The sequence below is a fragment of the Suncus etruscus genome, chromosome 1 (genome assembly GCF_024139225.1).
Source record: "Suncus etruscus isolate mSunEtr1 chromosome 1, mSunEtr1.pri.cur, whole genome shotgun sequence".
Classification (NCBI taxonomy): Eukaryota; Metazoa; Chordata; class Mammalia; order Eulipotyphla; family Soricidae; genus Suncus; species Suncus etruscus.
The window spans coordinates 116,165,998-116,179,609 of NC_064848.1; the positions used below are offsets into that span (position 1 = coordinate 116,165,998).

General features: G+C 35.4%; 1 protein-coding gene across 1 annotated transcript in view; it reads right to left on the reverse strand.

Moving 5' to 3' along the window:
- COG5 (component of oligomeric golgi complex 5) overlaps positions 1–13,612 on the reverse strand; it is a 262,931-nt gene that overhangs the window by 117,383 nt on the left and 131,936 nt on the right. Inside the window, exon 8 of the mRNA XM_049783180.1 lies at positions 9,254–9,419. Coding sequence (XP_049639137.1) covers positions 9,254–9,419 — 166 coding nt within the window. The remainder of the gene's footprint in view (positions 1–9,253; positions 9,420–13,612) is intronic.

A 13,612-nucleotide genomic window follows, 5' to 3' on the forward strand; every position in this document is an offset into this window, starting at 1 on the left:
TGGAGGACACAAAAAATGGATACATTTCAATTAATTTTAAAGCATGAGCCCTAACTTGAATGAGACGTTCATTGGGGGGGGGGGGGGGCGCACACCTGGTGACGCTCAGGGGTTATTCCTGGCTATGTGCTCAGAAATCGCTCCTGGCTTAGGGGATCATATGGAATGCTGGGAATAGAACTGCGATCCATCCTGAGTAAACACCCTACCACTGTGCCATCGCTCCGGCCCTGAATGAAATGTTCTTTAGAAAGAAAAAAATAACAAAGAGTTATTTTATACTATAATAGATTGTTGCTGAATATATTGTAAATATGAAATCAGTGTTGATATACTTTACAATAGAACAAATAATGGTTCTTGGCATAAACACAATAAAGATAAATACATAATGAGATTAGATATGTCTGCTAAGCTCTCCACTGAAAGGGCAGAGACATTCCTAGATGAGAGTTTGTCAACTGAGGATCAAATGTTTTCCTATGCCAAGTGGTAAACAAGGAAGAGCACAAGGATAGAAAGGAGCACTGGTCGGGGAAGGTGGGGAAACGCTGTCCAAGATAGAAATAAGCAAACATTACAGCCAATTTTTAATTTATAAAAAAGTATATATATATATATATATAAAAGAAACCAGGATTCATTGGAGAAAGAGATCATGTATTAGGCAATAAAATAAAAGGTGAACCTAAAATAAGTGTCAAAAGACATAGTGAATTTGTCAAAATAGGTAGGACTTTATAGAATAAACTTGGTAACATATGAAAAATTCAAAAATTATGATTATATGTGGATTCAAAAATATTAATTAAAAATAACATGTGTTCACAGTAAAAACTAAAACAGAGAAGAATCAAAACTAGTATATCTGAGAGTGTTAGTTAATAAGTATGGAATGAATGATAAAATTAGAAAATTATCATCAGTTTGCAATCACTAGTGAAGCAACTCAGAAAGCTTAATAGTGGACACTAACATTGGGTGAAGTGTTACATGGAATAGGAAGTGCTATTCATATAGTTCTTTAAGTGTGTGCTACCTATTAGCTGTTAATTACAAACAGACTCCTTTTACAAGGCACAGTCTGGCATACACTATCTACTGTAACTTTGCTTTTAGCATCAACAATAGTGAGATGGATTGATAATGTTGGTGTTTCCTCAAGTAATGCAATGAAAAACACACATTATCTTACCTGTTTGTTCACCCTCAATCTAATCATGAAGAAACAATCATCTAAAAGCAGACAAATTCAGTTTGTGGAGCGTTCCAAACATGTTAATACCATAAAGACAAAAGGCAGTGTTTTTTTTTGTTTGTTTCTTTATTAAAGACCAGTAAAGAGAAAAGAAAATCAATACAAAAGTAATCCTTAAATGGAATTTAGTTGAGGGGGAAAACTACAAAAAATATTTTGGGGAACAACTGAAAAATGTTGAATATGGATTACATATTAAAATAATGTTAATTTTTCAGTGTTTCCAAATCTTATAATGCAGTAGGACCTTACGCCCTGAACATTATCATAATGACCTGGCTCAGGCCTCAGAAGAAAGGGCATTGTCCATTAACCCCTGAACCAGGAATGCTATCTATGAAACAACCACCATTTGTCTATAACATCACATGGGAGCAATACTCTACCAGGAAGACCCTACCGCTGCCCCAGCATCGACCTACTCCAAAGAGAGTTCCCTTAACACCCAGAAGACTTAACAACAACAACAACCACCTGCTTTCAGGGCAGGGCTCTAATTGTGAGGTGAAACTAGATGATGCTACACATCATCCTGACTTAGATGGAAGATATGCACAGATTGCAGGATCTTAACTACAGAAACCTGACACCAACAACAGCAACTGGTGGGGGGGAGGTTGGATATCAGCACTACAGACAATGACTTGGGTTTGACAACCTAATATGCCTGGAGCCCAGAATTGGTCTTATGCCAGAAAACTTCAGGGGTAAGGTCTCCTTGTATTTAGGCCAACGCTTTTCCTTTCCATGTCCCCCATATTTTGTGCCTTAAAATTTTTTTTCTCAGCATTTCATTTACTGAGACTGATATCTAAGAATCTTATATAGTTATTTGCAAAAGTTTGAAACTTTTTTCAACATTAAAAATTTATTGTGGGGGAGGTTTGAAATCATACTTGGTGTTGGGTCAGGTTTTACTCTTGGTTTTGTGCTCAGGATAAGTCCTGAGAAACACCTAGGGAACCATATGCAGAGGTGAGAGTCACCAGAGTTTGTCACATGCAAGACAAGCACCTAAATGACTGTACCATCTATCTCTCCACGAAAAGGATTTTTAAATGTCAATTTTTATTTCCTTCTTTCACTCTTTCTTCTTTCTTCTCTCCTTCTTTTTCTTCTTCCTTCTCCTCCTCTTCCTCTTTTCTACTTTTTTTTTTCCCCTTTGTGGCCATAGCCTGTGACCCTGTGGTGCTCAGGATTTACTCCTGGCTCTACATTTAGGCATCACTATTGACAGAGCTTGAGATACCACACATAGTGCCAAGAATGAAACACATGTTGGCCCTGGTTAAAGGAAGCACACTACCCACTATACCTTCACATTAGCATCAGACTTTTAAAAAGTGATACTCAAAACAAATAAAACTATTTTTAAAAATAAGCAGTCTCGGGGCCGGCGAGGTGGCACTAGAGGTAAGGTGTCTGCCTTGCAAGCGCTAGCCAAGGAAGGACCGCAGTTTGATCCCCAAGCCAGGGGCGATTTCTGAGCACTTAGCCAGGAGTAACCCCTGAGCATCAAAACGGGTGTGGCCCGAAAAACCAAAAAAAAAAAAAAAAGCAGTCTCTAAGTGATTGATTTATCCTGTTTTTAATGGGGAGACAAATCGAGGGAAACTAGTATGTTTATAAACTACTTCATGCCACATTTTCAATAATTCAGAGTTTAGAAAAGAAGGATACATTACCTTTAGATATGAGATGCTATGACTTTCTAATAAAAAATATAAGCAAAAAAAAAAAGCAAAACAAAACAGTGGTTTAAAATTTTTAATTAAGATTTTAAAATTCCTATTTGAAATCTAGCTCTAATTAAATTAACTTGTAGTATTGTGCAAAAAAAACTTAAGGAAAAGCATACAAAAAAGCATACAAGTATTAGATAATTCACCTGCAAAATATAGTGTACCAGAACAGAAAACGGCATCCTATTAAAAGTTAGAATACAAAGCAAATATCTGACAAATTACATGCCTAAATTTTATTATACAGAACCAGAAAACACATAAACCATTATCCTCTTAAAGCAACTACAAGGAGAAATAAAAGTACATATTATTTTCTGTTCGTAGTTACTTTTAAGAAACCAAAGCACAGAGAAAACAAAAGTTCCAGAACCTGATATGTCAACTGATAAACTCTACCAAACATTTAGGGAAGAAATTATACCTAATCTCCACATACTCTTTTGTAGAATCAAAGGAAATACTTTCTAACACCTTTTATAAGACCAGCATTAATTACACTATTAAAATAAAATATAATACCAAAATAAAAAGCCTCACAGATCTAAAAACACACAGGCTCAAAAAACACACAGGTAAAACATCAACAATGTGTGAAAGGAATTTTCTGCAAAACCAACTTGAATTTACTTCCAATATAAATGTTCAGATTAATTAATCTTTCCTATCAACCATCTAAAAAAGGAAAAGTAACATGATTATTATATGTAGAAATAGATGAATATTAGATGTAGACAACATTTGACAACAGTGCTGGACAGCTGTATATATGTATGCAAACAAAATAAATCTAGATAAAAACCTGTACTCTTCACTAAAATTAAGTCAAAATGGATAGGAATCTAAATGTAAAGCACAAAAGTATAAACTCCCAGAAAAGGATAAAATTTAAATGACTTTTAAGTAAAACAATGACTCAAAAACTCTATCAAAAATATAATCCTTGAAAAATGCAACTGGTGAAATGTGATTGAGGAGGTTTGTGTCACACCAAGCAGTGCTCAGGGGTTACTCCTGACTCTATGCTCAGAAATCGCTCCTGGAAGGCTCAGGGGACCATATGGGATGCCGGGATTCGAACCACCATCCTTTTGCATGCAAGGCAAACGGCCTACCTCCATGCTATCTATCTCTCTGGCCCGGTAAGTGAGACTTAACTAAAATTAAAACTTCTGCTCTGGGGCCTGGAGAGATAGCACAGCGGTGTTTGCCTTGCAAGCAGCTGATCCAGGACCAAAGGTGGTTGGTTCGAATCCCGGTGTCCCATATGGTCCCCCATGCCTGCCAGGAGCTATTTCTGAGCAGACAGCCAGGAGTAACCCCTGAGCACCACCGGGTGTGACCCCAAAACCAAAAAAAAAAAAAAAAAAAAAAAAAAAAAACCCAAAAACTTCTGCTCTGGTGGCCTATAGACAGAATGGTGGGTAAGGCTCTAGCCTTATACCCAGCTGGCACAATGTTGATCACTGGTAATACATATGGTTCTCTAGGCAGCACCAAAAGTGACAAGTATGACCCAAACCACCCCCACCAAACAAAGAAATAAGCAAAAAGAACCTCTGTCTTCATCTGAGACCAAAGAGATTATCAAGATAGTTTAAAAGAAAGTCACAGAACAAAGGAAAAGATTTACAGTAGCTATATATGAAAGAAATATAATCCAAATGCAGAAAATTCTTAAAATAAGGAAACAACTAAATGAAAATATGGAACAAAGACTATATGAGGCATTTCTCCCATAAAAAATATAGATGAGCAAAAAGAAGCAATGGAAAAGATATTCACCATGAATATCAAAGAAATATAAACAAGGGCAACAACAGGATACCATTATCTGGGGCTGGAGAGATAGCATGGAGATAGGGCTTTTGCCTTGCATGCAGAAGGACCAGAAGGACGGTGGCTCGAATCCCGGCATCCCATATGGTCCCCCAAGCCTGCCAGGAGCAATTTCTGAGTGTAGGGCCAGGAGTAACCCCTAAGCGCTGCCTGATGTGACCCAACAACCAAAAAAAAAGATACCACTATCTACCTAGCAGAAGAGCTAAAATCTAAAACACTGCTACCAGCAAATGCTAGGGAGGATGAGGAGAGAGAGAATTCCTCTATCAGTAGGAAGCAAAATGATATAGCAATTTTGGAAGACCATTGGGGGTTTCACATGTTTATACCGGCTTTTGTTCATAAATGCCAAAATGTGGAAATAAGCAAAATCTCATTGAATAGATAAATAAAATCCAGTACAACCATAACTATTATTGGGTATTTTAAGAAAATGAACTATCAAGTCATTAAGGAATATGGAAGAGGAACTGTTAAAAAATATTTTAAAGAAAAGAAGTCAATCAAAAACAGTTTTACTCTGTATGAAATCTAACTCTCTGACATTCTGCAGAAGGCAATGCTATGAGACATCAGGAAAATAAGTCATTGCAAGGGTGAAGAAAGTGAGATTAGTTAAGAATAGTACACTATTTTCAGGGTAGTTAAAATACTCTTAATGCTATTATAATAACAGAGATATCACATATTTAAAAAACACATAAGATATACAATACCAACAATGAACCCTCAAAGTAAGCTATGAACTATATATGAATCTATGCCCTCTATGCATGATTTAATAAAAAAATGAAGACCATTCTGATAGGGAGTATTGTCCCTGGAAGAAGTTTGCATGTGTAGAAGCAGAGGATATACGAAAAATATCTATGCTTTCTTCAATTTCATTTTTAGACTAAACTGCTGTATTAATAAGTTTTGAAAGAATATTTAATGAAAAATTTTAAAAATTATCTCTGTATCTCTTCCTTTGTGGCTGCATTTTTTACCCCCAAAGCTAATATAATTTTAAAATGTATTATTATAATACATAGATTTATACTTACATATAAACTTCTTTAAAAACAATATACAGCATAAATCGTCATGTTTCAACTTTAAATATAGTATACTGTATGCATCTTTCTGCAATTTGCTTTTTCCTGTAAGGTTTTTTAGAATTTTTATTGCTAAATTTGTTAGTTATTGAGAATTATTCACCTGAGTGTAAATACTTTTACTCACTTCTCCACTGCAGTACATCATCCTTATTACAAATAATTGAGCAATAGAAAATTCTAATGTATGGTCCAGAAAGGTGATACAGAGGTTAAGGTCCTTTCCTTATAGGAGACCAACCTGAGTTTAATCCTGGCACTAAATCTGGTTCCTTAAGTGCCACTAGGAGTGAGCACAGAGCCAGAATAAAGTTGGAAGCACTACAGGGTTTGGCCAAAAAAAAAACAAACAATTTTTAACATATAGGTACCATAATTTAAGGCATATTAGGTACAATCTTTGTATTTTGCTTTGGTTGGGAGCCACATTCGGTGGCGCTCAGAGTTTACTCTTTTTTTTCCCTGGTTGTTTTTTTTTTGGGGGGGGGAGGGTCAGACCACGCTCAGAGGCCACTCCTGACTCTATGCTCAGAAATCGCCGCGGCAGGCTAGGGGGACCATATGGGATGCTGGGATTCGAACCACCGTCCTTCTGCATGCAAGGCAAACGCCTTACCGCTTATCTCTCCAGCCCCCAGAGGTTATTCTTGACTGCGCTCAGAAGTCACTCTTGGCAGGTTCAGGGAACCACTTTGGATGCCGGTAATTGAATGGTAATTTGCTGGCAAATGCCCTACCCACGTGCTATCACTCTGCCCCCATTCTTATTTCTTTTTAAAATAAGTTAATATTAAAAACAAAAAACAGGGTTTCTAAGCTTTTTTCACCATGGTCCTCTTTGACTTTATTTCCTCCCTGTGATCCCCGTGTTCTATCAGCTAGACCTCTCATGCCATGATCTCCCATTTACTTGATTTTTACTAATGGCTCCTTTGGAATAGTCTGTGAGTCCACAAAGGGCTACATGGATTCCAATTAAGAAATACTGTTCTAAAATCAGGTGGAACATTTTCTCACATTTATTTAATGCTTTTCCATAAAATGCCTATTGATATTCTTTTTTTTTTCAACTGAGTTATCTATTTCCTACTAAATTATAAACTTAAAAATACACCATGGGGGAGGGGCAGAGCAATGGCGTAAGACATGATAGGGCTTATGCCTTGCATACGTTAGCCTAGGATGGGCCACAGTTCTATTCCCCGAATCCCATACGATCCCCCAAGCCAGGAGCAATTTCTGAGCACATAGCCAGGAATAACCCCTGAGCGTTACCGGGTGTGGCCCAAAAAACAAATAAAACAAACAAACAAAAAAAATACATCGTGGGGCCTGAGTGATAGCACAGCAGTAGGGCATTTGCCTTGCATGTGGCTGAACCAGGATGGACCCGTGTTAGATCCCAAGTCATCCCATATGGTCCTCGCGTTAGATACCAAGTCATCCCATATGGTCCCCCGAGCAGGCCAGGAGTAATTTCCGAAGAGCCAGGAGTAACACCTGAGTGCCACCAAGTGTGGCCCCCCAAAATCATGGTAACAAATTGCTTTAAAACTGCATTAGTGTTATACATATATGTATACATATGTGTATACTGATTTTGAAACCATCTTAAACATGCAGAAAGTTTGGAAGTACAATATATTTTTCCGTAAGTCATTTGAGAATAAGTTACTGACATTATTTCCTAACACCACTTAGTGTATAATTTCAACAAACAAGGACATTCCACTAGAAAACATCAATACAACCCACAGTATCAGAAATTTATTGCCAATATAAAATTTTGGGAAAAAATAGCAGTGATCATTCATTAAAAAATAATAGTGTATGCTTAAACCAAAGTATCTACCCATCAAGAGATGATAATAAAGCTTTAAACTATCCTTTCAACAAAGACTACATTAGGATTGGCAGCATGTGAATAATTGCTTTCATTTTTCCCCTTTTCTTGACAACACAAGAGGGAATGAGATTAAAATGCTCCTGGAAATTTAAACATTAGATCAAACTGTCTGAGAATAATTGCTAGGAAAAGCTAAGAGTAAAATCTCCTTCAGTAATTTCTTTTCAAATCTCTCCTTCTGGGATAGTATTAATGAACCCGTATTCAGAAGCTAGGGCTAATCTTTAAAAATCCTTTTAAGATATAAAATCTTTTATTTCTTTTGATCTAGTGCAATTTACTTATGAGTGACATATACTATATATACTTGACTATTTAGGATATATTTATATAGTATATATGAAAACAATAACCTGTGAATATATCATTCTTTTAGTGTTAGTTTTGTATAGGGAAATCATTTTAATTGCAAATACATTAGCTAGTTTTTTTACGATAACTCTATGATGATTAATGCTCTTTATAATAGAAGAAGTATAAAGAGAAAAACTAGGAGCAGCAAGTAGAGACAATATTTTGGGTACTTTTTCTTTATTTTAAATGCATAAAATGGGATAACAGCTAAAAAATGAAGTAAAAATTGACATCTGACTTTAGAGAAGGAAAAATATAATTGCATAATTAAATATGATGAGAAACAGATGTAGGGAAAAATTGAGGCACTGGCAAAGGGAACCTTCTATAGCAATGCTCCTGAGTAATAGGATCTAACACAAAAGAAGACTACTTGATCTTTGCTAGCATTAAGTACAGTTCATTTATACTAACAAGAGAAAGAAGAGCATACAGAGAAAAATGCAGAAATGGCTCAGCTTGACAAGCTTCACACACTCTAGGTATGTTATATATGTATGTTTAATGCCATCAGTATATACTTCTTTGTAGGAAGAGCTGTAAGTTGCTTAAGTACAGCTACTTTCATCTACTTTGAATCTTTCTTTAGTAGCCTCCTCTAGACTTTGCCTAGAGTTTCGACAATCCCAAGGGTTTTTATCAGTTTCTACTTCCACAGTTATCCATTAATGCTCCTGTATACCAGAATTATCATAAGGAAAATCCTAGAAAAATAAAATTGCATTTCCTTAAGAAAGTAATTCCTACCTCAATATAAAGAAAATGTGAGGAAATGTTTCTTTTTTTTCCTCCTACATCTGTTTCTTCTGAACTAAATGATGCCAGTTTGTAGATTTTTATCTAGACATTCTGAATATACCAATTGGCCTTTGCAACTCACTGATTAGAAAAAAGTTATAAATAAATTCTGTACCATAATTTCTTCTCTAATTTTCTTTCTACTAAAAACTGAGTTCATTAGATTGCTTTGAAAGTTGGAATGTCTCACATACTATCCAAAGAACTTCTCATTTTATAAATAAACAAAGAAGCTAAATATAATTTACTGCCATACCTCTCACAACTGACTGGGAAGGCTGAGTCAGAACTTTGATATCTAATGCACTGTTGATATTTTCTTCTAACGTAGCACGGTACCCATCCATGAGGTCAGCGATAGTGTCCTTCAAAGCTCCAAGATTATAAAACACCTGAAGGGCTGTTCCAACTTGAGTTGGGTTCTTAAAAGAGAGGGAAAGATTTGGAGAGATATGAATAGGTATGAATAGAAAAACGATTATAAGTCAATATAAATCTACATGTTTAAATAGCAACTGGACATTTTTTAAATGATTAGCATATTTTAAAATCATCACAGACACAAACAATGATAACACATTTGGAACATTATTTTTAGTTATTACTTCATAAAAGACAAAATTAAATCACTGTGTATTATTTCCCCTGTAATTTTTCTCCTTCATTAGAGGATAATCCATGTGAAGAGAGTCATGTCGGAAATAACAAAATTCTACGTTTATTTAGAAAATTAAATTCTGCACAGTTCACTGATGCCTGAATCATGCAAATAAAATACAATTCATTATAGTTTACCCAGTCATTGTAGCTACATATAATTATGTGGTGCTTACTATGTGTCTACCTTGGGATGATTGAAACATAAATTCAACATCAATCAATTGAGGCAACAGAGATTCAAAGGCTATTGTGCATTGCTTTGCTTGCAAGAGGTCCAAGTTCAACATGCAGCACTGCATGGAGCCCCAAATACTGGTAGGAAAGAAAACCAATTAAGTCACTGCCTTTTCAGACTTTATATTTACTGAGAAATGTATAAAGATAGAATACTGTGTGGATTTTGAAATGCTATAAAAAATAAGTGGGAGAAAATGTAGGAAATGATGGGGATTATTAGACAGCAGTTGGAATAATACATTTTGTTGGCAATGTTGACAAGTGACCAGCATAAAATAAAGGAGATACTCTCTGGAGAAGACTTAGGAGGAATATCTGAGCTGAGGAATCAAAAAAAGTGTTGATACAGGAATCTGCTCTCTCTAAGAAGGCCATGGCAGGGGTGGAATAGGTGAAGCAGAGAGCAGTGGGCAGTGAGGTAGATAACAGAAACACTGGTCATATATATGAAGTACACAGTGATAGAAAAAGGCTAAGAGTATTTCTTGCACATATTAATAATAAATTTTATATATGCCATTTCTGCACATATTGAGATGATCGATTTTTCTCTTATGGGGAAGAAATTACACTTTGCTTAATTTCTAAACAAACACCATCTAGGTCATCAGAAATTACTCATTCCAGACACTTGTGACTTATAGTTGCTAATATTTTTCTACATTTTTCTCAATGATGATGTTGTTGTGAGAACCAAGTCATATATACACCTGACTGTGGAGCTCCCACATTTAGTTGTAATGATTATCAAAGGTCACGTGACAGGTTCTATCATCTATCTATCTATCTATCTATCTATCTATCTAAATATCTAGATACAGATACTAGATATAGATATCTAGATATAAGATATCAAGGTAGGGGTCCGGAGAGATAGCACAGTGGTGTTTGCCTTGCAAGCAGCCGATCCAGGACCTAAGGTGGTTGGTTCGAATCCCGGTGTCCCATATGGTCCACCGTGCCTGCCAGGAGTTATTTCTGAGCAGGCAGCCAGGAGTAACCCCTGAGCACTGCCGGGCGTGGCCCAAAAACCAAAAACCAAAAACCAAAAAAAGATATAAAGGTAGACAGTGAGAGATTAGAGAGGAATACTATGCAGCTCTAAGAAAAGATAAAATCAGGGCCAAAGTCATTAAGCAAAAGTACAATGGGTTGGGTGCTAGCCTTGCATATGGCTGTCCCAGATTCAATCCCCAGCATCCCAAAGAGTCCCCAGAGCCTGCTAGGAGTGATCCTTGTGTGAAGAGCCTGGGGTAAGCCCTAGGCACAACTTCGTATGGCCCAAACAAAAATAAACAAAGAAACAACAGCAAAAAATGAAGTCATAAAATTTTCTACAATGAGGATGAAACTGGAAGTTATCATATTAAGCAAAATAAGCCACAATAAGATAGACAAATACTAGGTTAGCTCATTCATCTAAATAACACAGAGAGATAATATAGAGAACAGATCTCATAGAGCAATAATAAACCCTTGATATTACAAGACAAAGCCAATAGTTTGCAGATGGGGGTGGGGAGAAAAACCAGAATAGAAATGACATAGGAATAGTGGTGGAGGTCATGGTCACTTTGGTGCTCATTGAGTACAATAATATTGAATATTAATACCATAAACTTTACCTAAGATATGACAAAAATATTTTTTAAATTGTTTCTGTTTCAGCACTTTACAGTGCTTATAAACTAAATGTACTATTGTGACTTTTATTTTTAACTATTACCAATTATTTTTAATCCTATTTCACAGATGATTCTGGAATGAGATTTAGATAAAAATCCAAGAATTAGCCCTTAGTAGCCAAAACCAAATCTAATTATTTACCCTTTCCAAGTCCAGTTTCATCATCTGCTTAATGGAAAAAATTATAGAACCAATCTCACAGGTGTAATAAAAGCATTCTTACAACTCATCTAGCATTGTAAACAAAAAGATGAGCTCAATGATTTTTATCTTAATCTGTGGGCATCATGCTCACAGATTAGAAATAGTAGAAATATTTTAGCCATTTAATGTTAGATAGTTATGGTACAGATAAAAAGCCTAGCTCTTCTGTAGATTGTCTGATGTGGGACATATTAATTTATCACTCAAAGATTTTTATCTTTTTATAGAATTAGCTAATGCCTGTGTTCCACATCAGATTTTTAGATCTTTAAAGGTTCTAAGTTTGCTTTTCATTTGTGGGGTTATGCTTATTTGTTTGTTTGTTTTTAAGGCCAGTGGTGCTCAGGAACTACTATTTGCTCTATTCTCAGGGTTCATTCCTGGTGCTACACATAAGGGACCATATGTGGTGCCGGGATCAAATTCAGGTCCAATGCATGCAAATACTATAGTTCCACATTTGTTTTATACACTGCTATCCTTATATCATATATCAAAGGTGTTCAATGGTAATCAAGTTTTATTCTAGGGCCAGAACGACAGCACAGTAGGTAGGACATTTGCCTTGCACACAGCCAACCCAGGTTTGACCCCTGGCATCCCAAATGGTTCCTAGAGTTGAATCTGTCAGAGTAATTGCTGAGCACAGAGCCAGGAGTAACCCCTGAGCACTGCCAAGTGTGGCCCAAAACCAAAAACAAACAAAAAGAATTAATTCAATAAGTGAATGAGAAAGGACATTTTTAAGATTTGGTTTACTAATACAGCTTATATGAATATGAGAGACTGCTGAGACAAAATATCTTAAAGACTTAGTACTTAGTAACAGAAAATAATAATTTTCAAATCACTTGTTAATATTCTGAAATTTAAAAGAATGCTAAGAATAACCTTTGTTTAAAAACAAACTTTGTTCCAATTCCTGATGAATCACTCTATCTTATTACTGAAATAAGTTATTAAACAGATATTATTTAAGTAATTCTAAAGAAATGAGCTCTCACCTCTATAATCTCTAATTCGTAAGTTTTAAAAATAGGGGAAAAACAATAAAACAGCTATGTTCAATGAGTAAAAAATAATGAAGTATTTAACGTTGATAAAGCTAAAAAAAGAAAATAAGAACTTAAAATTAGGAGTTGCAGTGATCATATATAAATAATACAGATGCAAGAGACTTAGAAACTGACTGCTCACAGACTTCAAAAGACAGAAGCAGGAAAAAGTCTACTTTATCTGTTAAGTTTCAAATCCAGAGAGCACTGAGAAAAATGGAGGGGAAAATGGAAAAATCAGAAGGTCATTTGGGTCTATAGGTTTAATAAAAGAGAGGATCAGAAAAGGAAAGACTATTATTAAAATAATTAGCTGTAAACAAACTAGTCTTAAAAGTTGATGCAGCTTTCCTGGTTGAAATAAAAATATGTTTAAATGGATCATCTTAGGAATCTTGTCTGAGAAGCAAGCTAAATTACATATGAAAAGAGACTGACAACTATCAAAATAACAAGGAGGACCACAAGAATAGAATTAGTGAAAGAATAGAAATGATAGTTCAGTCAGAGCTGATATTGTATACTGGGTTTTACTAATGTTAGAATAACTGAAAGGTAGTAATTATGTGTATGATTCAAGCAAAGCAAATCTCCTAAAAGTACTGAACACTCTTTTATTCACTATTCTCCCTCATCGAACATTACATTTCAGGATTTAAATCCCCTCATCTGTAAAATAGTTGCATTGCTAGATGTTTAATACTTATGTTAAAACATAAGTATTTTATTATCAATCAATATATATTACTCATTATGTACCTATTCCATATAAA